The following is a 26,479-nucleotide window of genomic DNA, read 5'->3' as shown; positions in this document are numbered from 1 at the left end:
CCTTCTGGCTTCAGCCTGGCCCAGCCCTAGCTGTTGCAGCCATTTGGGAAGCAAATCAGCTTATGGAAGATCTCTCTCTCTTTCTCTCTCTCCTCCTCCTTCCTTATCCCTCTATTACTCTGTTTTTCAAATAAATAATTTAAAAAAATCTTAACTAATACCAGAGTCATGATTTTTAGTACTAACTTTTTCAGGCAATACAGTGTAGTGATTAATAGCATGGACTCAGGGCCAGCATTGTGGTATAATGGGTTAAGCTGCTGCCTGCGACACTGACATCCCACATGGGTACAAGTTCGAGTTCTGGCTGCTCCACTTCCAATCCGGATTCCTCCTATGTGTCTGGAAAAAGCAGCAGAGAATGGCTCAAGTGCTTGGGTCCCTGCACATGTGGGAGACCACAAAAAAGCTCCTCACTTTGGCCTGGCTCAGCCCTAGCCGTTGTAGCCATCTAGGGAGTAAACCAGAGGATGGAAGATCTTTCTCTCTCTGTAACTCTGGCTTTCAAATAAATAAATCTTTTTTAAAAAATTATCTAAGTGTGGTAGACTAAATAATAGTCTCTCAAAAAGATAAATCTCACTCCTTGGAACCTAGGAATATTACTATATATTGCCAAAATGGACTTTGCAAAGGGGCTGGTGTTGTGGTATAATGGGTTAAGCCACTGCCTGCAATGCAGGCATACCATACGGGTTCCGGTTCAAATCCCTACTGCTCCACTTCTGATCCAGCTCCCTGCTTATGAACCTGGGAAAAGTGGAATATGGCCAAGTGCTTAGGCCTCTGCATCCACACGGGAGACCCGGATGAAGTCCCTAGCTCCTATCTTTGCTCTGGCCCAGCCTTGGCTGTTGCTGCCATTTGGGGAATGAACCAGCAGATGGAAGATCTCTCTCTCCCTCTCTCTGTAACTCTTTCAAATAAATAAAACAAATCTTAAAAAAAAAAAAAGATCTTGTAGCTGTGACTAAAGATTCTTGAGGTGGAGGGTTATCCTAGATCAATCAAGTGGGCCCTAAATGCACTCACCCTTATCTTTGAAACCGAGAGACAGAGGGAGATTAGACCCAGACAGAAGAGACAGAAACATGACTACAGAGATAGAGTCTGAAATGACGGAGCCACAAGTCAAGGAACATTGGCAGTGACCAAAAGTTGGAAGGGAAAAGAGATAGATTCTCCCCTAGCGCCTCCAGGGGGAGCACTGTCCTACCCACACTTTGATTTTGGCCCCATGAGATGGATTTCTGGCCTCTGTAACTGTGAGAGAATGACTTGTTTTAAGTCACCAAGTCCGTGGTAGTCTGTCTGTATAGGAAGCTAACACGCTGAGTCTCAGCTGCCTCAGCTGTAAAATTAGGATAGAAATACCACCTACCTTAAAGGTGAAACTGTTTTAAGAGCAGCAAAATTCAAATGGTTGCTTATAAAGTGCATGGCAAAAAAAAAAAAAAAAAAAAAAAAAAAAAAAAAAAAGTACTGACTAAAGTGTTAGCTATTAGCACTGCAGGGATTTGTTTCTGTATTCAGTTGACAGCCTCAAGTTTCACATGTCATTAGCCCACGTTCCTCTGAGCAGGGAGAACAGTAAGAGCTGACAATCAAGAAACTGAGCTCCACTCTTCAATTAGTTTCTAACTTATACTCAACTCTCCTGGACAACAGGATTAGACTAGCGACAGTGGTTCTCAAACTGCAGGATTTGTTAAAAAACAGATTACGGAGTGCCATCTGCAAAGCTTCCAATGTAGCAGATCCAGGGTATAAGCCTAGCACTTGCACTGTTAACATGTTCCCAGGTGAAGCTGAGGCTCTGGTCTGGAGACCACATGCTTTGAGAATCTCTGGACCAGATTATTTTAAGGTCCTTTTCATTTTAACAGAAACAGACACTAGATGTAGCACTCAAGTAACAGACATTGCAGTACTATCCTGGGAAAGCCCTAAAACTCGGTCCTTTCCTAAGAAAGTGGGGGAGGGAAGGGTGACTGTCGAGGTGCATGGTAAAGACTAGCTTTTTTTTTTTTTTTTTTTTAATTAAGCAGAATGAGAAATCTGAAGCAATGGTGGGAACAGGAAGAGGCCAACGTGCTGGCCCCATTTTAATTTATCTTAATCCCACCTTTCTGCCTTTTCACCAGGACCCCTCCCCCTCATGCTCTCCTCTAGAAACACATCTAGGTGTCTCCTGAATTCATTTACTGGCTTTGCTGAGCACAGTATAATACTGCCTTTGTTAGTCTCCCGGCCCAGCCCCTCAAAGCATGGTACTCAGTCTTGGTGTTCCTCCACTCTTAAAAAAACACAACCAACGAGTCTCTGAAAAATGTAAAATCAACCAAGGCAAATTCAGAGGATGTGGAGAGATTCAGACTCTAAATGCTGGAAGAAGAAAAAAATTCAAAATATTGTTAGCAGTCTCATCTGTCTTTCCTCCCCTTAATCTCTATTAGTCCTGTTGAGTAGGAAACCCCTGCCGTATTAGATTAGAAATTCTGAATAAAATAGGCCTCAGGTTTAGGACTGGACCATACAAGTGGAATGTCTCTCAATTCAAGAAAAGTTATTTTGGAAGTCCGGTACACCACCAGAGAAAAGGCTGACTTTGGGGGAAGATACTATAATACATGCAGAGGACGGTGGACTGAGAATTGGCATGACCTTGTTTGGGATCCTCACTCTGCTGTTTTCTAGTTCTATGACCTCAACCAAACCACCCAATTTCTCTGAGCCTCCACCTACTCAACAAACAAATGAGAGGGTGAGAACAGAGAGATTTATTTATATGATAGAAAGTCAAGAGTTACACAGAGAGAGAAGGAGAGGCAGAGAGAGTCTTCCATCCACTGGTTCACTCCCCAGATGGCTGCAATGGCCAGAGCTGTGCCGATCCGAAGCCAGGAGCCAGGAGCTTCTTCCAGGTCTCCCATGTGGGTGCAGGGGCCCAAGGACCTGGGTCATCTTTCACTGATTTCCCAGGCCATGGCAGAGAGGTGGATCAGAAGTGGAGCAGCTGAGACTCAAACTGGCACCCATATGAGATGCCGGCAGGCATTACAAGTGGCTGCTTTATCCGCTATACCACAGCACAGGCCCCAACTGTATGGTCTTTTTTTTTTTTTTTTTCAAGATTTATTTATTTTACTTGAAAATCAGAGTTACATAGAAAGAGGAGAAGCAGAGAGAGAGAGAGAGAGAGAGAGAGAGAGAGAGAGAGAGTCTTCCATCTGCTGGTTCATTCCCCAATTGGCCGCAATGGCTGGAGCTGTGCCGATCCAAGCCAGGAGCCAGGAGCCAGGAGCTTCTTCCCAGTCTCCCACGTGGGTGCAGTGGCCCACGGACTTGGGCCATCTTCTACTGCTTTCCCAGGCGATAGCAGAGAGCTGGATTGGAAGTGGAGCAGCTGGGTCTTGAACCGGCGCCCATACGGGATGCTGGTGCTTCAGGCCAGGGCATTAACCCGCTGTGCCACAGCGCCAGCCCTGACTGTATGGTGTTTTTTTTTTTTTTTTTTTTTTTTTTTTTTTTTTGACAGGCAGTGTGGACAGTGAGAAAGGTCTTCCTTTGCCGTTGGTTTACCCTCCAATGGCCGCCGCGGCCGGCGTGCTGCGGCCGGCGCACCGCACTGATCCGATGGCAGGAGCCAGGAGCCAGGTGCTTTTCCTGGTCTCCCATGGGGTGCAGGGCCCAAGCACCTGGGCCATCCTCCACTGCACTCCCGGGCCACAGCAGAGAGCTGGCCTGGAAGAGGGGCAACTGGGACAGAATCCGGCGCCCCGACCGGGACTAGAACCCGGTGTGCCGGCGCCGCTAGGCGGAGGATTAGCCTAGTGAGCCGTGGCGCCAGCCCGACTGTATGGTCTTTAATCAGAGATGTACATCAGAAACCTCCTGGGAAGATTTTTTCCAAAACACACACATTTGACCTTCTTCACAGATTGAGAACCACTAAGAATCTCTGAGGCAACAAGTCTAACGTGCCAAGGTTCATTTATCCTAAAAGTAGACTAAATGTATAGCTAATGGGATAGCCACAGAACCCATGAGGCAGTGGAGTGAGAAAGAAAGGAACCCTTTTTGGTGGCCAAGGTAATGGTAGTGGTGTGTCGCTCCCCCTCTTCGTGGAGGAACGACACAGGACCCTGCGCTGTTCTTTTGTCTGCTCGGCCCTCCCCGGGTTTGCTCCTGGTTCTTCCCGGGTTGGCTACCGTCCCTTCCACCTCCGTGGAAGGGCGGTTCCCCCTAGCCACTTTCCCCACTTCCGCGGGGGAGCGGCACACCGCCGGCCGGCTCTCTCGGGGGCTGCACAGGTGTTCCTTCAGATAGATGTTCCTGGTGCATGTTGTCTCTCTCCTCCTTTATAGTCCTCTTCCACCAATCCCAACTCTGCTACCCACACGCCAAGTACGCTGCTCTCCTCCAATCAGGAGCACCTCCTGCAGCTTGTCAAGTTGGTGAAAGGCAGCTGTGTAGAAGCTGTTTCCTCCTCTCCCAGCGCCATATTGTGGGAGAGCAGATGCATAGAATAAGTCTTAATTCCAGTAACTTAGTCTAGTCCGAGTTGCTCCCCACAGTGGTGGAGGAGGAATGTCAGAGAAATTGAACCCAGAAAGCCAGTGCTGTGGTGCAATGGGTAAAGTCGTCGCCTTCAAGTGCCAGCATCCCATGTGGGCACCAGTTCAAATTCCGGCTGCTCCACTTCCCATCCAGCTCTCTGCTATGGCCTGGGAAAGCAGCAGAAGATGGCCCAAGTCCTTGGGCCCCTGCACCTGCATGGGAGACCCAGAAGAAGCTCCTGGCTACTGGTTCCAGATTGGCGTAGCTCTGGCCATTGCGGACATTTGGGGCATGAACAGTGGATGGTTAGAAGACCTCTCTTTCTCTCTGCCTCTGCTTCTCTGTAACTCTGCCTTTCAAATAAAATAAATAAATGAATTTTAAAAACAAATAACAACAACAACAACAAAACACTATTCTGGAAAAGCATTTTTTAAAAAAAGAAACTGAAGCCAAGTGTGATTGAGATCACTGAGTTAAGTCTGTATCTGAGAGAGGCCGGCGCTGCAGCTCACTAGGCTAATCCTCCGCCTTGTGGCGCCGGCACACCGGGTTCTAGTCCCGGTCGGGGTGCCAGATTCTGTCCCAGTTGCCCCTCTTCCAGGCCAGCTCTCTGCTGTGGCCCGGGAGTGCAGTGGAGGATGGCCCAAGTGCTTGGGCCCTGCACCCCATGGGAGACCAGGATAAGTACCTGGCTCCTGCCATCGGATCAGCACGGTGCGCTGGCCGCGGCGGCCATTGGAGGGTGAACCAACGGCAAAGGAAGACCTTTCTCTCTGTCTCTCTCTCTCACTGTCCACTCTGCCTGTCAAAAAAAAAAAAAAAAAAAAAAAGTCTGTATCTGAGAGAAAGACTAGCCAGATGCTAACAAAAGCAAGAAGCTATGTTCATCCAAGAAGCATGTGAGAAGTGACTGTGTTAGACACTCATCACAAAGACCTGTCGTTAAAGCACACCATGCTAAGCTCTACCCCAGAAGTCTGTGCAAATGCTGCAACCATACAGAGGGTGGAGCTGAGAAGAGCTTGTGGGAGGAAGCCGGGCCATGAGGAAAGGAGACAGGGCATAAGACCAATTCATAAACGGCATAAACTAAGCTTAGAGGCACAGAAGAACAAGGTACAGTATGGCACCAGTGAAAGTCTGGCACAAGAGGAAGACGAGTCTGTGTGACAGGAATATTTTTTTGCAGGGGCAAGGGTGCCATCTGTGAGAGAACAGACAAAAGTGGGCTGGAGCCAAAACATGACTATTCATTTTCTCTCCATTTTTTTTTACCTTGAAGAATTTTAAACCTTTTTTATAAAAGATGCTAGAATATGGGGCTGGCGTTGTGGCTGTTCCATTTCTGATCCAGCTCCCTGCTAATGTGCCTGGGAAAGCAGCAGATGATGGCCCAAGTGTTCAGGCTCCTGCCACTCACAGAGGAGACCTGGATGAAGCTCCTGGCTCCTGGTCATTGCAGCCATTTGGAGAGTGAATCTGCAGATGGAAGATTTCTCTCTCTGTCTCTCCTTCTCTGTTATTCTGCCTTTCAAATAAATCTTTAAAAAAAAAAAAAAAGACGCTAGAGGGGCTGGCGCTGTGGCACAGTGGGTTAACGCCCTGGCCTGAAGCACCAGCGTCCCCTATGGGTGCCAATTCAAGACCCAGCTGCTCCACTTCCAATTCAGGTCTCTGCTATGGCCTGGGAAAGCAGCGGAAGATGGCCCAAGTCCGTGGGCCCCTGCACCCGTGTGGGAGACCCGGAAGAAGCTCCTGTCTCCTGGCTTCGATTCGGCGCAGCTCCGGTCATTGAGGCCAACTGGGAAGTGAACCAACAGATGGAAGACCTCTGCTTCTCCTCTCTCTGTGTAACTCTGACTTTCAAATAAATAAATCTTTAAAAAAAAAAGATGCTAGGATAATACAATAAAACTACTATAGTCTTTACAGTTACAATTGTTAATCTTTTGCCTTATTTGGTCTATCTCTAGATCTCTTTTTTCTTTGGCTAAACCATTTGAAGAGCTTACAGATTTAAAATATTTTATCCCTAAATACTTCAGTGTTTTTTTCTTCAAAGAAAAAGCACATTCTGCTATACATCTACAAAGTCTTCTATATGCATTAAGAAGTTTGAATTTTGTCCTACATGTAATGACAGCCCTCAGAGGTCTCTAATATAGCAGGGACAAGATCAGATGTGGGATTTAGGAAAAAAATCTCCAGCAATTATACGGTAAGAGGACTCCCTAGAATGTCAAGGAATTAGTTCAGAAGCCATTTACAATAAAGAGAGAGATGACAATCAACATGTAACAACAGAACAGGGAGAGGAGGGGCTGAAGCTGTGGCATAGTAGGTTGAGCCTCTGCCTGAGGCGGTGTCATCCTATATGGGTTCTTCTCTTCTGATCCAGCTCTCACCGCTATTACTATTTAGGGAGTCAACCAGCAGATGGAAGACCTCTCTGCGTCTCGCTCCCTCTTTTTGTAACTCTGCCTCTCAAATAAGTAAATATTAAAAAAAAAAAAGATGGACAAGAAAAATCTATAAGTATTCCAGAGAGAGACAGCCCTTCTCTCTATAACTCTGACTTTCAAATAAATAAATAAATCTTATGGGAAAAAAAATGGAAACAAAAGGATATAAAGTTTACTTATCATTTACTCATTGTGTCAAGAAGCATTTACTATATGCCTATTATATATGGAGCTCCATTTTAGGTACCCTAGGAACACAAAAAACAATCAGAGCTCAGGAAACGCACAATCTATAAATTAAGGTAAAAATGGCCATGAAAAATAAATGATCAGACACATAGTTGGGCGTTTCATGTTTCATTCACTTTTAAACAGCAAGGTTTATAACTTCTCTTTCTGGGACACCCTCGAAATGGAGTAAGTACAGCGTGCCACTCAGGACAGGTAACCACAGCCATCAGACTGGCACCCTGATTGCACACATACAGGTATGTGTGCACCCACCCTGTGTACTTTTGCTACCTCTTAAGGCCTGGGGGTAGGAAAGTTGTGTAAAGAAAAGAATCCATCTAGCAGAGGTACATCTGAGTTGGACTCTGCTTAACTTCATAAGCCAATCCCAAAATGGAATTACTCTGCCTTCTGAGAATTTAGCCTTCCCTCCCCAAATAACTGAGCATTCACTCCAACAGCCAAAGCCATTTAAAAAACTTTCAAAAGAACAACTGATGAGAACAAAAAAACTATTCTTATTTTCATGGCCTGGAGCCCAAGAGATTGTTAGTTATTTAAACTCACACCATTCATATCTAATGCCACAAAGACTGCACCTTTAGAGTGGTCCTTGTCTTTAAAAACAATACCTTTGGCAGTGAGCTTAAATTTTGACCTAGAGATGCAAAGTACAGCAAAATTTTTACCTCATAGTAAAACAGAAGTTTGTTTGAAGAATTTTGTCAGGGAGGAGGGAGGAGATGGAAGGGAGTTTCAGAGGCCTGGAAGGAAATTTTCAGAAAAACTAAAGCGTTTGTTAAAATTTAAAGCCTCTATTAGTTTAGAAACATAAAATACCTTCTGTATAAATTGAGGTTTTTGTGTGTGTGTGTGTGTGTGTGTGTGTGTGTGTGTTTTGACAGGCAGAGTGGACAGTGAGAGAGAGAGAGACAGAGGGAAAGGTCTTCCTTTACTGTTGGTAAACCCTCCAATGGCCACTGCGGTCGGCGCACCGCGCTGATCCAAAGCCAGGAGCCAGGTGCTTCTCCTTGTCTCCCATGTGGGTGCAGGGCCCAAGTACTTGGGCCATCCTCCACTGCACTCCCGGGCCACAGCAGAGAGCTGGACAGGAAGAAGGGCCACCGGGACGGAATCTGGTGCCCCGACTGGGACTAGAACTCGGGGTGCCGGTGCCACAGGTGGAGGATTAGCATATTGAGCAGTGGCGCCAGCCAATTGAGGTTTTTAAAATTAAATAATTTAAGGAAACAATATAAAGAAACAAAAATAAACAGTAGACAAAATGATTTCTCAATTCTTTTACTTCTAATATTTAAGACTAACACAGCAAATAAACTCAGAATTAAAGAGGATGTCTCCCTGCCCCCCTTTTCTCAGTACTTATTATGGACCTCCAGAACTCTCTTCTTAGGCACCCACTCAGATAAGAGACAAGAACAGGCACTTTGCATGGGCTCCTGCCCCCAAGGAATTCATCTGGAAGATGGTCAACACAGGTGAACAACAAAAATACAAAATAGTAACAGTAAGAATCCAAAGGAGGCTACATATAAATTATTATGGGGGGCCAGTGCTGTGGCTTAGCAGGTAAAGCCACCGCCTCCAATGCCAGCATCCCATATGGGCACCAGTTCAAGTCCCAACTTCTCTACTTCCCATCCAGCTCTCTGCAATGGCCTGGGAAAGCAGTAGAAGATGACCCAAGTCCTTGGGCCCCTGCACCCATGTGGGAGACCCGGAAGAAGCTCCTGTCTCCTTGCTTCGAATTGGTGCAGCTCCAGCCATTGTGGCCATCTGGGGAGTGAACTAGCAGATGGAAGACCTTTCTCTCTCTCTCTCTGCCTCTCCTCTCTCTGTGCAACTCTTTCAAACAAATAAATAAATCTTAAAAGAAAAAAAAAAAAAAACCAGAGAGGGAAGGCTCTGTTTATACCACACTATCACAAAAAAATTTATTATGGTACTTCTTGCTAGAGGAAACTGGGATTGGCTTCCAGTCTGGAGTGAGAGAATGTCAAGGAATTGTGGCTGGGGTGTTAGGGCAATCTAGATATATGCACCACATCAGAAGACATGCGAGAGGAATAGCAAGGCATTCAGCCAGGCTGGAGAGAAAGGTATGTGAAGCAAGGATGAAATGTTATGTTCACTGAATACTAAGTGCCAGGCACATGTGTTAGAAGGCTTCCGAAGAACCAGGGGGAGGGGCTAGTGCTGTGGCATAGCAGGCTAAACCTTCGCCTGCAGAGCCAGCATCCCATGTGGACGACGGTTCGGGTCCTCGCTGCTCCTCTTCAGATCCAGCTCCCTGCTTACGGCCTGGGAAAGCAGTGGAAGATGGCCCAAGTGCTTAGGCCCTGCACCCACGTGGGAGACCTGGAAGAAGCTCCTGGCTCCTGGCTTTGGATTGGCCCAGCTCCGGCCATTTGGGGAGTAAACCAGCAAATGGAAGACCCTTCTCTCTGTCTCTCCCTCTCTCTATCTGTAACTCTACTTCTCAAATAAATAAATAAATCTTTAAAAAAAAAGAAGAAGAAGAAGAAGAAGAAGAAGAACCAGGGGAATGAGTCTGGAGAGGTAGTTGGAGTGTGATCACAAAGGACATTGCAAAGCAAAATGTGGACTCAGAAAGGCAAAGCAGAATTTCACAAAAGAATCCAGTTGGGCCCACAGTTCCCCCTCCTCTTCCTAGGTCTTCTGTACCATCCCATCATGCAGCTCAGCTTCAAATTAACCAGGAGACAAAGAGTGGCAGAAGGTTCACTCTTATTCTGGAATGCTGATAACAAGAAATCTTTGGAGGTCTTTCACAGCAACTGGCATACTGGGGACCATTGATAAGTATAATATAACTCTACTTTCTTAACTATAGCCCATCCCCACCCCTCCCCACCTCTGCCTCCATGGCCTGGAAAGCTTAAACCTGCTCATTTCAAGCCACAAGGTGGGGATGTCTGGCAGGGTAGAACTGAAAGGAAGTTGTTTAGCCAGCCTAAGGTTACCATTAACACTTTGAGCCACTGCCTTGAGCTAATTTTTATATTTGTTTTTTAAGTTTGGTTGAAATGTCACAAATGGAAAAATTAAGTAAAGTGCGCCGGTTAGCCACAAGACTGGACACACCTGGCTGCAAACCCGGCAAAAGAACTTACTTCATTAGTAGGAGAGGCAGAGAGTGAAATTTACATCTGAAATCTGCCTGCACAGGAGAAAGTGCTGAGGCCAAAGGCGCTGTCTGTTTTTACAGCTGTGTCAAGTCTTAGTTCTTTACTCTTACCAACACTCAGGAGTGCGGCAAAGGCCCAAGGAAAAATGGTCTCCAATCTCTTCAGCTGCAACTCTGTTCACAAAGGTTTTTAAGAACCAGTTAATGAAATAAAACAAGACCAGATGAGGTGATATAATGAACTTTATTTCCACAGCTAATTTATATGTTTAAATCCCAAATAATGTTTTTTTAAGTCAGAACATTCTAAATTATTGATGTGATTTCTGTAACCTCAAATTTAATAATTGTTTTTTGTACCAGCCTCACAATGATATATGAGTCTGCTCCATTTTTCACAATAGTTGGGCTCCTAAAAAGCTGGTATGAAACAAATTTTTGTAAAACGAAAATTTTTACAGCAAAGAAGACTGGAATTCTAATCTCAAAGGAGTTCTTGATTCAAATTTCTAACTCATCATTAATCACAAGTGGCTTTCTTGGTTCTTGATCTTCCCCATACCAATCCACTCAGATAATGACTTCTAGGAATTCTTTGGCCAGAGAAAAATCACCACTACATGGATTGGTTTTATAAATTCTATTTTTTATATGCATTTTCTTACAGAGGTTCACTTGGGATGCCAAATACCACAGAGATAGATTTGCAAATTACCACCTTTAAATCAAAGGTTTTCAAAGCTGAAAAAAACTTGGAAAGCATGTAGTTAATTCCCTTCAATGCCACCACCTTTTCTTAAATGAAGAAACTGAAGCTCAGAAGAGGAGACACTTGCCAGCTGGGGTGAGGACCTGGCCAGACTGGCTTCACACTGCTTATACCTCCCCCAGCCACATGTTCCATTTCTTCAAATGGGACACACAAGGACTGAGTGTCCCTCTACACATACACACATTCTCTTCCATACACATTCATTCACAACTTAGAAGTGCTTTACATAAAATTTTTAAACTTATTTTCACCTTATTTGAAAGGCAGTGAGATAGACAAGGTGATCTTCTACTAGCTGGTTCACTCCACAAATGCCTACAACTGCCCAGACTGGGCCAGTCTGAAACCAGGAGCTCAAACTCTATCTGGATCTCTATCATAAGGGTGGCAGGGACCCAAGTACTTAGGCATCATCTGCTGCTTCGCAGGGTACACATTTAGCAAGAAGCTGGATTGCAAGTAGAATAGCTTGGGCCCAAACCAGGTTCTCTGATATGGAGTGTCTTAACCACTGAACCAATACAGTACAGTTTTTTCCCCTATTTATTTATTTATCTGAAAGGCAGAGTCACATAGAGACAAGGAGAGACATGGAGAGAGATCTTCCAACTCCCGGTTTACTCTCCAAATGGCCACAATGGCCTGGGCTGGGTCAGGCCAAAGCCAGGAGCCTACAACTGTATCCAGGTTTCCCTCATGGGTGGTAGGGACCCAAGTACTTGGTCCATCTTCTGCTGCTTTCCCAGGCGTATTAGCAGAGAGCAGGATCAGAAGCTAAGCAGATGGGACTTGAGTTAGCACTCCAATATAGGATGCTAGCGGTGCAGGTGGCGGCTTAACCCACTGTGCCATAATGCATTTTTTTTTGGCCAACATATGTTTATATAGGCAATTGCCTATATATGTTTACATATATATATATTTAAGCCATGAGAGTGGGAAGAGATCAAGGAAATTGTAACAAAAAAGGAATAATAATCTCCCAATTCTTCCAGATCTCTATTATTTTCTAATCATCTTTTATTTATAGACTTTGAAATGAAAACAGAGCTTGAGTATTCCTCCTTATGAAGGCAAGTAAGAGCCTGTACCGTGGCATCACCTGTAACTTGGTATTCAAATTGTGGCTGCCTGTTCCCCATCCTGCACCACTAGCAACACCGACAGTTCCCAAGAAACCGTTTGAAAATGTAGATGCCCTGGCCCCACCCCTACTCAGTCAGAATCCATATTTTTAACAAGATAGTCACATAAACTGTGGGCACAAAAACATTTGAGAAACACTAAGTTAAAAGACTTCCGTAAAAGCAGCACCATATCTTGAACAATCCAGATTTTAAAAAAGCAAAAACAAAAAACATGAGATAACAGACTAGCTCATGCAGGACTGTACTGATAGATATCTGGACCAACACTAATAAATCAGTTATGATTTGTCTGGTGAATAAACTGGATTTAAAACAAAATTCCACAGGCTGAAGTTCAATCTGTTCATCCATTCAACAAGTATTTACTTGCTCAATATTTATTACATAAGGAAAAAATAAGCAAGACTGCTTCCTGCCTTTATAAGGCTTACAGTTAAGTAGCAGGGACATTACAAAGTAACAGTAGGAGGCTCAAAGTATTGATGATTGTGACTGGGACACAGATGGAGGTCCAGAAGGAAATTCACTGGAAAGAGGAGGATGTGGATTAAAAGACTCCTGTGGTCCAGAAGTCAGCAGGTTATGACTTATTAGGCCATTAGGTATGGGACAGCTGTGGCCCACATGGCGCTAGTGGCTGAGCTTCCAGTAGAGTTTAGTCAACAGTGATAAGAAAAACAAGTTCACCAACAGAAGAGCTACTGCATCACTGCCTGGCAGTCAGCCAAGGCTTTGGCTGCCCAGGGCTATTACTGGTCACCATTCAGTGGGACACTTTGAGACTACTAACACCACACTGTGTCTACTACGTGCTGACACATGGTTGGGTAGTAAGTACTTGAGGGCACATGGGATGCTCAGCTGGCTTAAAGACCACCAATCTCACTCTGGGCAGCTAGACATCAGGAAGGCATGATAGTGAGAAAAACAAAAAAGGAAATAAAGGACAATTACAAAGAGAGTTAAATACTAATTTTAAAATAGATGATGATGGGCCGGCGCCGTGGCTCACTAGGCTAATCCTCCGCCTTGCAGCGCCGGCACACCGGGTTCTAGTCCCAGTCGGGGCGCCGGATTCTGTCCCGGTTGCCCCTCTTCCAGGCCAGCTCTCTGCTGTGGCCAGGGAGTGCAGTGGAGGATGGTCCAAGTGCTTGGGCCCTGCACCCCATGGGAGACCAGGATAAGTACCTGGCTCCTGCCTTCGGATCAGCGTGGTGCGCCGGCCGCAGCGCGCCAGCCATGGCGGCCATTGGAGGGTGAACCAACGGCAAAGGAAGACCTTTCTCTCTGTCTCTCTCTCTCACTGTTCACTCTGCCTGTCAAAAATTAAAAAATATGATGGGGCCAGTGCTGTGGCACAGTGGGTTAACGCCCTGGCCTGAAGTGCCAGCATCCCATATGGGTGCCGGTTCAAGACCCGGCTGCTCCACTTCCTGTCCAGCTCTCTGCTATGGCCCAGGGAAGCAGTAGAAGATGGCCCAAGTCCTTGGGCCCCTGCTCCCATGTGGGAGCCTGGGAAGAAGCTCCTGGCTCCTGGCTTCAGATCAGCACCATTCTGGCCGTTGTGACCATGGGGGGAGTGAACCATCAGATGGAAGACTTCTCTCTCCCTCTCTCTCTCTGCCTCTCCTCTCTCTGTGTAACTCTTTCAAATAAACAAATAAACCTTTAAAAAAAATGGATGATGATGGGGCTGGCATTGTGGCACAGCAGGTTAAGCTGCTGCCTCCTGTGACACCAGCAACCCATATGGGTGGCCAGTTCATGTCCCAGCTGCTCCACTTTCAATTCAGCTCCCTGCTAATACACCTGGAAAAGCAGCAGAAGATGGCCCAAGCGCTTGGGTCCCTTCGCCCACATGGGAGACCCAGATGAAACTCCTGATTCTTAGCTTTGGCGTGGTCCTGCCCTAGCCATTGAGGCCAGTTGGGGAGTATGTAATCATCTTCTTAGAAGGACTGGAAATACCAATGGCCTGCTGTCTCAGACAAAGAAATGAAAATACTAAGAGGAAAACCCATGTCCGCTGTGCGTCCTCTGCATGCATATCCTTCAAGGACAGGAAAATGTGAAAAAATTCTCAATGCAGATTCTAAGCAGACAACTATCAACTTCATGATAAAATCTCAAAGACTTCGATTTTATATAGAGCAAGCAAGCAAGCACACAATATCACTAGACAACAATATGGAAGTATGTGAAAATAACTACAATAAAGTAAAACATGATTGAGCATGTCCAAGATCTCTAAGACACTGCTGAATAAAAAAAAAAGCTGTATATGAGTACATAAAAATGATATCACAGATAATAAAATACACATATACACAGACACACATACAAAACCAGTACTACATATTTTCTAAAGATAACATAGGAAAAAGTCATAAAAGATGCACACCAAACTGGAAACAGTGCTTACTTATTAAGGAAGGAGGTAAATAGCCAGGATTTAGCCTCAGAACATTTTAAATGTAAAAAAGAAATGTTTTAAATAAAAACATATCTAAAATATATGAGAGTATTTTAAAAAGCTCAAGAAACATGGACTTTTGTTTTTTTAAAGATTTATTTATTTATCTGAAAAGCAGAGTTACAGAGAGAGAGAGAGAGCGAGCGAGAGCGAGGTCTTCCACCCGCTGGTTAACTCCCCAGATGGCTGCAATGGCCAGAGCTGCACTGATCCAAAGCTAAGAGCCAGGAGCTTCCTCCAGGTCTCCCAAGTGGGTGCAGGGGCCCAAGGACTTGGGACATCTTCCAATGCTTTTCTAGGGCATAACAGAAAGCTGGATAGGAAGAGGAGCAACCAGGACTTGAACTGGCATTCATATGGGATGCCAGCACTGCAAGCAGTGGTTTTACCCGCTATGCCACAGCACCAACCCTGGAAAATGGACTTTCAAAATAATGTGCATGGGCACCAGTCCAAGTCCCAGCTGCTCCACTTCCATTCAAGCTCTCTGTTATGGCCTGGAAAAGCAGTAGAAGATGGCCCAAGTCCTTGGGCCCCTGCACCCTCATGGGAGACCAGGAAGAAGCTCCTGGCTCCTGGCTTTGGATCAGCACAGCTCAAACCATTGCGGCCATCTGGGGAGTGAACTATTGGATGGAAGACCTCTCTCTCTCTCTCTCTCTCTCTCTCTCTGTGTGTGTGTGTTTAACTCTGACTTTCAGATAAATAAATAAATCTTAAAAAAAAAAGAAAAGTGACTTAAACTGAACCAACACTTGGCATAGGCAACATTTCACAGAAATCTAAAAGCAAAACATTCTGGAACATCATAAATTGCAAATTTAGTCAGACGATTAATCTTTCATCAGGGTTGTCTAGAACCAGAATCTGGTAGCACTCACTTACCCCCATGACTCTGCCACGCTGCTCAACATCCTCCCACATAAAATGAACTATGATACGACACATGTATTTCCCACTCCGGCCTTCCTGCTTCATTCGGACTAGACACATCCTGGCATGGGGAAGAAGACATAGAAACAGTCACTGGCTGTTTGCATTTTTCACATGACACATTTCCAATGAAGGCCTGCTTATCGAAGAGTGATTCTGGCAATGGGCATTCAATCAAAAAACTGGAAGCGACCTATTTCTTTAAAAAAAATTATTAAAGTACAAACCCAACACTATAAAACACATAAACTTTAAGTTTATAGTTGGTGAATTTTTATAATACTATATGTGTGTGTGTGTGTATACCCCCCTGAGCCCCCACATAAAGCACCACCCAAATCAAGAAACAGCCTATCTAGAGTACCTTAGAAGGCTCTGTCATACATAAAAGGGACATTTGTTTATTAGAAGATAAGCAAGTCTGAATCCTTCATTTTACAGATGAAAATAGGAGCCCTACAAAAAGAAAATGATTTGTTCAACACCACAAACTGTAAAGCTAGATATAGAACTATACTGTCCTCTGTGGTAGCCACTAGCTACCACAGTAGCTCTCAAGTACTTTAAATATTAGTTCAAAGTAAGATACAGTACAAACTTGAGATTTCAAAGGTTTGGTTAGAGAAAAAGAATCTCATTCATTTTTATATTGCCTTTATGTTGAAATAATGTTTCAGATATAATAGGTTACATTTATTATTATTTTTTTTTTTTTTTAATTTTTTTGACAGGCAGAGTGGACAGTGAGAGAGAGAGACAGAGAGAAAGGTCTTCCTTTGCCGTTGGTTCACCCTCCAATGGCCGCCGCGGCCAGCGCGCTGCGGCCGGCGCACCGCGCTGATCCGATGGCAGGAGCCAGGAGCCAGGTGCTTTTCCTGGTCTCCCATGGGGTGCAGGGCCCAAGCACCTGGGTCATCCTCCGCTGCACTCCCGGGCCACAGCAGAGGGCTGGCCTGGAAGAGGGGCAACCGGGACAGAATCCGGCGCCCCAACCGGGACTAGAACCCGGTGTGCCGGCGCCGCTAGGTGGAGGATTAGCCTAGTGAGCCGCGGCGCCGGCCAGGTTACATTTATTATTAAAATTAACTTCATTGGTTCCTTTTTACTTTTTAAGATGTGGCTAGTAGAAAAAAATTTTTTAATTAGAAGACTTTTTTATTTGTTTGTTTTTTAAGATTTATTCATTTATTTGAGAGGCAGAGTTACAGAGAGAGGGAGAAACACAGAGAGAGAGGTCTTTAATGCACTTGTTCATTCCCCAAATGGCTGCAACAGCCCAGCTGATCCAAAGCCAGGAGCCAGGAGCGTCTTCTAGGCGTTTCACATGAGTGTAGAGGCCCAAGCACTTGGGCCATCCTCTACTGCCTTCCCAGGCCATCAGCACGGAGGTAGATCGGAAGTGGAGCAGCCAGGACTCAAACCAGCACCCATAGGGGATACTGGAACTACAGGCAGAGGCTTAACCCACTACACCACAGTGTCAGCCCCACTACTAGAAAATTTCAAGTTACATATTTAGCTTGCATTACATTTTGTTGGACAACACAGATCACAGAAAGTATTTGTTATATATGTGTAATTATCAAATTGTTTTCCCCACTAGAACACAAACTCTACTGAAAGATCAAGTCTGTTTATTTTTCTATTATATATATATATATTTTTAAAGATTTATTTATTTACTTGAAAGTCAGAGTTACACAGAGAGAGAAGGAGAGGCAGAGAGAGAGAGAAAGAGAGAGAAGTCTTCCATCCACTGCTTCACTCCCCAACTGGCCACAACAGCTGGAGCTGTGCCGATCAGAAGCCAGGAGCCAGGAGCCTCTTCTGGGTCTCCCATGTGGGTACAGAGGCCCAAGTACTTGGGCCATCTTCCATTGCTTTCCCAGGCCATAGCAGAGAGCCAGATTGGAAGTAGAGCAGCCGGGTCTCGAACTGGTGCCCATATGGGATGCCAGCACTGCAGGTGATGGCTTCACCTGCTATGCCACAGTGCCGGCCCCTATTTTTCAATATTCTATCTCTTCAGGGATTAAGTACAATAGGCATTCAATATATATTTGCTGAATATATAAATGGATAAAGAGCATGTTTAACCTAGTAGTTAAAACACCCATGCTCTACACTGACATGCCTGGGTTTGATTCCTGGCCCTGGCTCCCGACTCCAGCATCCTACGAATGTAAATTCTGGGAGGCAATGGTGACTGCTTAAGTAATTGAATTCCTGCCACTCACATGGGAGACCTGGCTCTAGCCCCAGCCCAATTCTGGCTGTTATAGGCATTTGGGGATTGAATCAGCAGATAGGAGCTCTGTCTCTCTCAAGTTAAATTAAAAAATAACTTTTCCATGATTTAATTAATAGGGGCACATAGTTGGCCTATTGATTAAAAGACAGCTAAGATACCCATGGACTATATCAGAGTACCTGGGGTTTGATACTTCCCTCTGGCACTTTTTTTTTTTTTAAAGATTTTAATTTATTTATTTGAGAGGTAGAGTTATAGAGAGTGAGATGGAGAGACAGAGAGAAAAGTCTTCCATCCACTGGTTCACTTCCCAAATGGCTGCAACAGCTGCAGCATGGCCAATCTGAAGCCAGGAGCTAGGAGCATCTTCCGGGTCTTCCACACAGGTGCATGTCATCTTCTACTACTTTCCCAGGCCATAGCAGAGAGCTGGACTGGAAGGGGAGCAGCCGAGACTTGAACCAGCGCCCATATGGGATGCTGGCACTGCAGACGCAGGTTTTAGCATCAGCGCCAGGCCCCCCTCTAGCTTTTACTTCCTGTTTCCTGCTAATGCAGACATGGAAGGCAAGGACAATGTCTCAAGTAACTGATTTCCTACCATCCATGTGGCAGATCTGGACTGAGTTTCTGGGCTTTTGGCTTTAGTTCCCCCGCCATCTTTGCAGGCATTTTGTGAATGAACCAACTGATGGGAGTTCTCTCTTTTCTCTCTCTCTCTGTCTCTTTGCCTCTTATAAAGTTAATTTTTTAAAAAAATAAACAAACATCACAGAGTCAAATTTAGGGCACTTCTGACTATACCACATTGCCTCAAATCAGTCCAGAGGGCCTCTGCTTCATATCTCACATAATACACCTAAGTGAGAATTATATTCAGTCTAATCTGACAACTCTATTTCAGTACACAATAAATTCTTCTCATTAAAATCTAGCAGTAGCATAGTATGATGGAGTGAATCCAGCCTGGCCTGCCTCAACATCTCTGTTAATGACTGAGAGGGAGAAAAGAAAACATAATTATCAAATTTACAGATGACAAGAAGCTGGGTAAGAGAACAAATATGCTGGATGACCCAACCATGAACCAAAATTATATTTCAACAGGCTGTTTTAATTGGCTGAATATCTTTTTGAGATTTGTTTATTTATTTATCTGAAAGGGAAAGTGACAGAGAGAGAGGGAAAGACACACACACACACACACACACACACACACGGGGCAGGGGGTGATGGACCTTCCATCTGCTTGTCGACTTCCTAAATGGCTGCAACAGGGCTGAGTTAAGCCAAAGACAGGAGCTAGGAACTCCATCCTGGTCTCCCAAACTGGTGGCAGGGGCCCAAGTGGCCATCTTCCCTGCCTTTCTAGGCACATCAACAGGGAGCTGGATCAGAAGTAGAGCAGCTAGGACTTGAATCAGCCCTCCCTTATGGGATGCCAGCATCATAAGAGGCAGCTTAACTACTGTGCCACAGCACCAGTCCTTAATGGGTTAAATCAAACAAGAGGCATCTGAACGGAGATAAACTTACGGTCCTGCGCCTGGACCTAACAGAACTACAGTAGTGTAGGGTAGATGAATCCTGCCTATCTACGCTGAATGGCAGTCGAGGAGGAGGAGGTTGTGCCCCCACCTTCACCCCAAATTAATGTATTGAAAACAGTAATGGAAATATAGTATCTTCAACGTGCAAAGTCAGAGGCTGTGCCCAGCATAGATCAGAATCCATTGTTTTATTTTTCTCATATTATTTATTTCCAATTTATTTGGAAGGCAGAGACAGACAGACAGACAGACATGCACAGACAGAAGTCTTCTATCCACTGGTTCATTCCCCAAATGCCTACAACAGCCAGGGCTTTGCCAGGCTGAAGCCAGGAGCCCAGAACTCAATCTGGGTCTCACATGTGGGTGGCAGAGACCTAACTATTTGGGCCAACATCTGCTGCCTTCCAGGATGTGCAGGAAGCTGGATTGAAAGCAGAGTAGCCATAACTCCAAGCAGGCTGGATGGGATGCAGGCACCCCAGCTTCTTAACCACTGTGCCAAACACTGACCCCGTCCGTGGTTGTAAACATTGTATCTGAAGAGGCAAGAAAAAGAAATGAAAGATCAGAAAATATTTAACTTGGAGAAAAATGGAAGTTGCCTCAAATATTGTAGAAAAATGATTAGACTGTTAATCCAAGAATTAGAATCAGAACCAATGGGTGAGCCATGGAAAGAAAGATTTACTAAATATTTAAGAATGAAAGCAAACTACTAGGCCGGCGCCGTGGCTCAATAGGCTAATCCTCCACCCTGTGGCGCCAGCACACCGGGTTCTAGTCCCAGTCGCATCACTGGATTCTGTCCCGGTTGCCCCTCTTCCAGGCCAGCTCTCTGCTGTGGCCCAGGAGTGCAGTGGAGGATGGCCCAGGTCCTTGGGCCCTGCACCCCATTGGAGACCAGGATAAGTACCTGGCTCCTGCCATCGGATCAGCGCGGTGCGCCGGCCGCAGTGCGCCGGCCGCGGCGGCCATTGGAGGGTGAGCCAACGGCAAAGAAAGACCTTTCTCTCTCTGTCTCTCTCTCTCACTGTCCACTCTGCCTGTCAAAAAAAAAAAAAAAAAAAAAAGCAAACTACTTACAGAGAAGTGTCTGCAGATTTGCATGATACAATGGATGACCTCAAGAACCAGAGAATTTGTTACTGAAAAGTGAATAAATACTTAGTGACAACTCAGCTGACAAAAGGCTGACTACATGATCTCTAGTAAACTTGAGGATGTTGAGATTGTAAATTTTTTTTTTTAAAGATTTATTTATTTGAAAGCAGAGTTAGCGAGAGAGAGAGAGAGAGAGAGAGTGAGCAAGGGAGAAACACAGAGTGGTCTTCCATCTGCTTGTTCACTCTCCAAATGGCTGCAATGGCTGGAGCTGGGCAAGGAGCCAGCAGTTTTCTTCTGGGTCTTCCATGAGGGTGCAGAGCCCCAAGCACTTGGGCCATCTTCTGCTGCTTTCCCAGGCACATCAGCAGGGAGCTGGATCGGAAGTGGAGCAGCCGGGACTTGAACGGGTGCCCATATGCTGGTGCCACAGGTGACGGCTTAACCTACTACGTCAGAGCATCGGCCCCAATTGTAAATTTCTATTCTCTGAACTCAGCCTCGGTAATAACATGCTGTGACAATAACAAAACAGACCATGGAAAAAGATCTGGCTACTTACATAACATAGGGCATATTCCAGGGCAGAAACAAACTGGGAAGTTCAACAGTCCTTTTACATAAGATTTTTCTAAAAGGTAATCAAATCACTCATGTCAGCCTCTCACCTGAAAAGACGCTGTGTGTTTTGATGCTTAAGTGTCGTCAGAGGCCAATTCATCAACAGTAATAGTGAGGTAATGGAATTCTTCATTTATTTGAAAATTCTGTAGTTTAATACACCTGCCCTCTGAGATTTAAAAGGCACAGATTTTCTCAGACCATAAATTTTCTAGCTATATAAACATAGAGCGAAGAGGGTTTTGTTTTGTTTTGTTTTGTTGTGTTTTGATTTTTAAGATTTATTTATTTGAAATGCAGAGTTACAGACACGAGCGAGATCTTTCATCTGCTGGTTTGCTCCCCAAATGGCCACAAGAGCCAGGCCCTGGGCTAGGCCAATGCTAGCAGCCAGGAGATTATTCCTATCTCCTATATGTGTGGCAGGGGCCCAAACATTTAGGTCATTTTCAGCTGCTTTCCCAGGCCACCAGCAGGGAGCTGGATTGGAAGTGGAGCAGCCAGGACACTTCCAACACAGCTTGTTCTATAACCCTTTCAGATAATAACTCAAATGGTCACTTGAGTTGAAAAGACAAAGACACTTTCGAGATGACACTTAATTGACTCAGTGACCATAAATTGAGCTCCTGCTATTTGAAGGTAAATGGTTGTTTGCTGTGGGAATTAGAGTAACGGCTAAAACTAGAACCCAACTGTCAAGTAGGCAATCTACTAGTGTAGGTAAAACAAGTCACTTACAAGCAGCCCTTAAAAGAGACTGCCGATGTGTCCCAAGAGTAAAATGCAATGTAGTTTGAAAGGATTACTTTTGGCTGAGTGGGATCAGAGAAATTTTCCTGGGGTGTCCAAGGATGAGCTGAAGCTGGACAGGTAGAAACAAAATATAAAAGTAATTTCCAGCAGATGAAACATTAAAAATGTAGGCAGGGCAACGAAAGAGTTCAGTGCTTGTTGAGGAAACAATAGCTAGACTGGGGGAGTTGGGAGAGGACAGGGTATAGGAAGCAGAACTATGAAGCTAGAAAAGTCCTGAAAGGCTTTGAAATGTCACACTAAAAGTCTAGACCTTACCCAGTAGACAATGGTCAGCCACTGGGAAGAGAAATGTAGTAAGATTAGGACCCTGACACCAAGAGCAGATGAGTCTCTATGAAGTTAAGCCTTTCTTCTCAGCCTTAGAAAAGTTTGTGGGATCAGCACTGTCCAGTATGGCTCTCTGCTGGTATGCCTGGGAGGGCAGCATCCACATAGGAGACCCGGATGGAGTCCCTGGCTCCTGACTTGGCCTGGCCCGACCCTGGCCATTGCAGCCATTTGGAGATCTTCCAGCAGATGGAGGAGCGCTCTCTCTCTCTCTCTCTCTCTCTCTCTCTCTAACTGTGACTTCCAAATAAACAAATAAACAAGAAAGAAAAAAGAGAGAGGAAGGGAGAGAGAGAGAGAGAGAGAGAGAGAGGGAGGGAGATATGCTTGTTATAACTTGCATTTAGTGCTGCTAGCACTAACAGTTTAGAAAATATGGAATGAAACTTGCAAATGGAAAGAGGGCAAACTCTAAAAACACTGTATGTAACTAGTTAATGGACACTTGACTGACTCAAAACTCTTGAAATATAAAGCTCTTTACCAAATTTATCACACAGGAATGTACTAGGAAAATAAGATTCTGATCCACAGAGCTAACAAACTGTCAGCAACATAATCAGCTAACTAAAAGCTCAAATAATTTTTGCCCTGAGTTTGTGAATCAAATTCTCTAGGTAGTTAATGACAGAAAAATAGCTTGTAAAGAACTTTTATGTTTATCTTCTGCAAGGGAAAAGCAGAGCTAAAGAGTGGGCCCACATTTTAGACAGCTCCCTGGATATGTCCAGACAAGCAGTTGAAGGCCAATTCTTAGGCTTGCAGCTTATCATATTCAGTTTACTCTTTTCTCTAAGAACTGTTTTTAAAAGGTAATATACACATGGTAATAAAAACTAAGTCTCCTTTCTGTCTTCATCCTCTGGCCAACCAGTTCCTCTCCTATAAGCACCCACAGTTACTAGTTTCTTAGGAATCCTTCTACACATCATCTACATACAAGTTTATATGTGTACATATTCTTTTTTCAAATAAATGGTAGCATCTTTTCTTTCCCTTTTTTCACAGAGTTAGCATTCTATACACACTATTTTTTTAAAAAAAAAAAGATTTATTTATTCATTTGAAAGGCAGAGTTACAGAGAGGCAGAGGCAGACAGAAAGAAAGGTGCTCCATCTGCTGACCCACACCCCAGATGGCTGCAACGGCCAGAGCTGCACCGATCCGAAGCCAGGAGTCAGGAGCCCCTCCCGGTTTCCCACACAGGCGCAGGGGCCCAAGGAATTGGGCCATCTTCTACTGCTTTCCCAGGCCATCGCAGAGAGCTGGATCAGAAGTGGAGCAACTGGGACACAAAGTGGCACCCATATGGGATGCCGGTACTGCAGGCAGCAGTTTTACCTCCTACACCACAGCACTGGCCCCTACACGCTATTTTTACATTGAGAAAACACTTCTGCTACAAAATGAATGGACATGATGAAAAATTTTTTTAAAGATCTATTTATTTACTTCAAAGTCAGAGTTGCACAGAGAGAGAAGGAGAGGCAGTGAGAGAGAGGTTTTCCATCCGCTGGTTCACTCCCCAGATGGCCACAAAACCTGGAACTGTGCCGATCAAAAGCCAGGAGCCAGGAGCTTCCTCCGGGCCTCCCTTGTGGGTGCAGGGGCCCAAGGACTTGGGCCATCCTCCACTGCTTTCCCAGGCCATAGCAGAGAGCTGGATTGGAAGTGGAGCAGCCGGGTCTTGAACAAGCACCCATATGGGATGCTGGCACTGCAGGCAGTGGCCTTACCCACTATGGCACAGCACCAGCCCCACATGATGAAATCTTAACTCCAAATTTGTGTTTCATCCACAATTGCCCCAGTGAAACTTTCTGGACACCTGGAGATCATAGATTAATGGATTTTCTAATTCACTTAACTATTAGGATAACATCTGATCCAGGCTGAATTCAATTTATTTTTTTCTGTTCTAAAAAAGACTAATGGGGGCTGGCCAGTGCCACGGCTCACTAGGCTAATCTTCCACCTGCAACGCTGGCATCACGGGTTCTAGTCCCGGTCGGGGCGCCGGATTCTGTCCCAGTTCCTCCTCTTCCAGTCCAGCTCTCTGCTGTGGCCCGGGAAGGCAGTGGAGGATGGCCCAAGTGCTTGGGTCCTGCACCCGCATAGGAGACCAGGAGGAAGCACCTGGCTCCTGGCTTCAGATCGGCGCAGCGTGCCGGCCATGACAACCATTTGGGGGGTGAACCAGTGGAAGGAAGACCTTTCTGTCTCTCTCTTTTACTCTCTAACTCTGCCTGTCAAAAAAAAAAAAAAAAAAAAAAAGACTAATGGGGGGCCAGTGCTGTGGCATAGCAGGTAAAGCTGCTGTCTGCAGCGCCAGAATCCCATATGGGTGCTGGTTCAAGTCCTGGCTGCTCTACTTCCAATCCAGTTTCCTGCTAATGCACCTGGGAAAGCACCAGAAGATGGCCCAAGTGCTTGGGCCCCTGCACCCAAATGGGAGACCCAGATGAAGCTCCTGGCTTCAACACGGCTCAGCCCCAGCCATTAGCAGCCATTTGAATCAGCAGATGGAAGATTCTCTCTCTCTCTCTCTGTAACTTTGCCTTTCAAGTACATAAATAAATAATTGAAAAAAAAAAAAAAGACTATGGAAGGGCTCGCAATGTGGCGTAGCACTTATTGTTGTCATCTGCTATGCCAGAGTCTCACATGAGTTCTGGTTTAAGTCCCCAGTCCCAACTGCCCCACTTCCAATCCAGCTTCCTACTAATTTATCTGGGAAAGCAGCAAAAGATGGTTCAAGTACTTGGGTCCCTGTCACCCACATGAAAGACCCAGGCAGGGTCCTGCACTACTGGCTATGGCCTGGCCCAGTCCCAGCCATTCTAACCATGTGGAGAGTGAACCAGCAATGTAAGATCTGTCTGTCCCTCTCTCTATGTAACGCTACCTTTCAAATAAATAAATAAATCATTTAAAAAAAATAAAAATGACTAATAGGAAAAAAGAAAAACTTTACATAGCCTAAATAGACAAGTGTTATAATTAATAGCTAACATGACTTTGTGCCAGGCACTTGGCTACATGCATTAAATAGATGACTTCATTTCATCTTTACAACTTTGTGAGGCTGGTATTCTTACTGTCTCTGTTTCACTGTCTGAGGAAATGAATCTCAGAGAAGTAACTTGCCCAAACTAAAAAGCGAGTGTCAAAGCTAAGATCCAAACAGAGATAATCTGATCCCAGAATTGGTCTAAGTTACTGTGGGCTTTTGATTTTATCTTTTGTTTGTTTTTTGCCCCCTTTAATGAATAGAATAAAACCTCCAGAAGCCATTTGCTCTGTTTTTTATTTCATCCTCCGAAAAGCAATAATTTAAATTTAAAAATTAGCATCAAATTAGAAATAGCACATCAGAAAAGATCAACTCACTTGAGACAAGCATACCTGTAACAACAGAAAGTAACTGCTGGCAGCCCAACAGGAAAAGAAGAACTAAAATTTTATTTTAAAACAGACACCAAAAAATAGCAGAGCAATTGAGGTTCAACAGGACAGTGTAAATCTACTTCGTGCCAGACCATAGTCTGGCAAAACACAGTTGAGGGTTATCAGGACAACCTGAACTGTCCAGAAAAGGTTAAAGAATGTTGGAAGGTAAAAGAAAAATAAATAAATTCAAAATGATTAATAAAAACAATGTCTTGATGACTCTGGTACCCACTGTAAAATAAAGCCAATACCTGTCAGACTCCGAGCTTACAATAATCTTTGTGTCAGTAAGTAAGCTATTCCACAGTTCAAACAAAAGAACAGGGGAGCTCCACATCAATTCACATTGTGGATGCATTCCTCATAATAAATGCTTAAATTAAATGTTGAGAGGTCAAATTACATTTTGCCAATGATTCAACTTCAAGATTTTAAAGCTCTGTTGCAGGGGCTGGGGGTTGGGGGTGATTCCATTCCAAAAAATAATTAAAATTGACCTTAAGAATGCAAAATAAACTATAAATGGTTAGGAGCGACTCCTGTTGCTCCTTGCAAGTTTGATGATGTTCTTAAACCCACAATTTATTATTGAAGTTTCAAGCTTC

General features: G+C 44.7%; 1 protein-coding gene across 4 annotated transcripts in view; it reads right to left on the bottom strand.

The window, feature by feature from the left end:
- Positions 1–26,479, bottom strand: part of UQCC1 (ubiquinol-cytochrome c reductase complex assembly factor 1) — a 134,495-nt gene that overhangs the window by 39,599 nt on the left and 68,417 nt on the right. For all 4 annotated transcript variants that reach the window (XM_002710826.5, XM_017341660.3, XM_008256062.4 and 1 more), the window contains one exon: positions 15,704–15,812. In XM_002710826.5, coding sequence (XP_002710872.1) covers positions 15,704–15,812 — 109 coding nt within the window. The remainder of the gene's footprint in view (positions 1–15,703; positions 15,813–26,479) is intronic.

The sequence above is a fragment of the Oryctolagus cuniculus genome, chromosome 11 (assembly GCF_964237555.1).
Source record: "Oryctolagus cuniculus chromosome 11, mOryCun1.1, whole genome shotgun sequence".
NCBI lineage: Eukaryota > Metazoa > Chordata > Mammalia > Lagomorpha > Leporidae > Oryctolagus > Oryctolagus cuniculus.
This window is presented reverse-complemented; position numbering and strand designations above follow the sequence as displayed.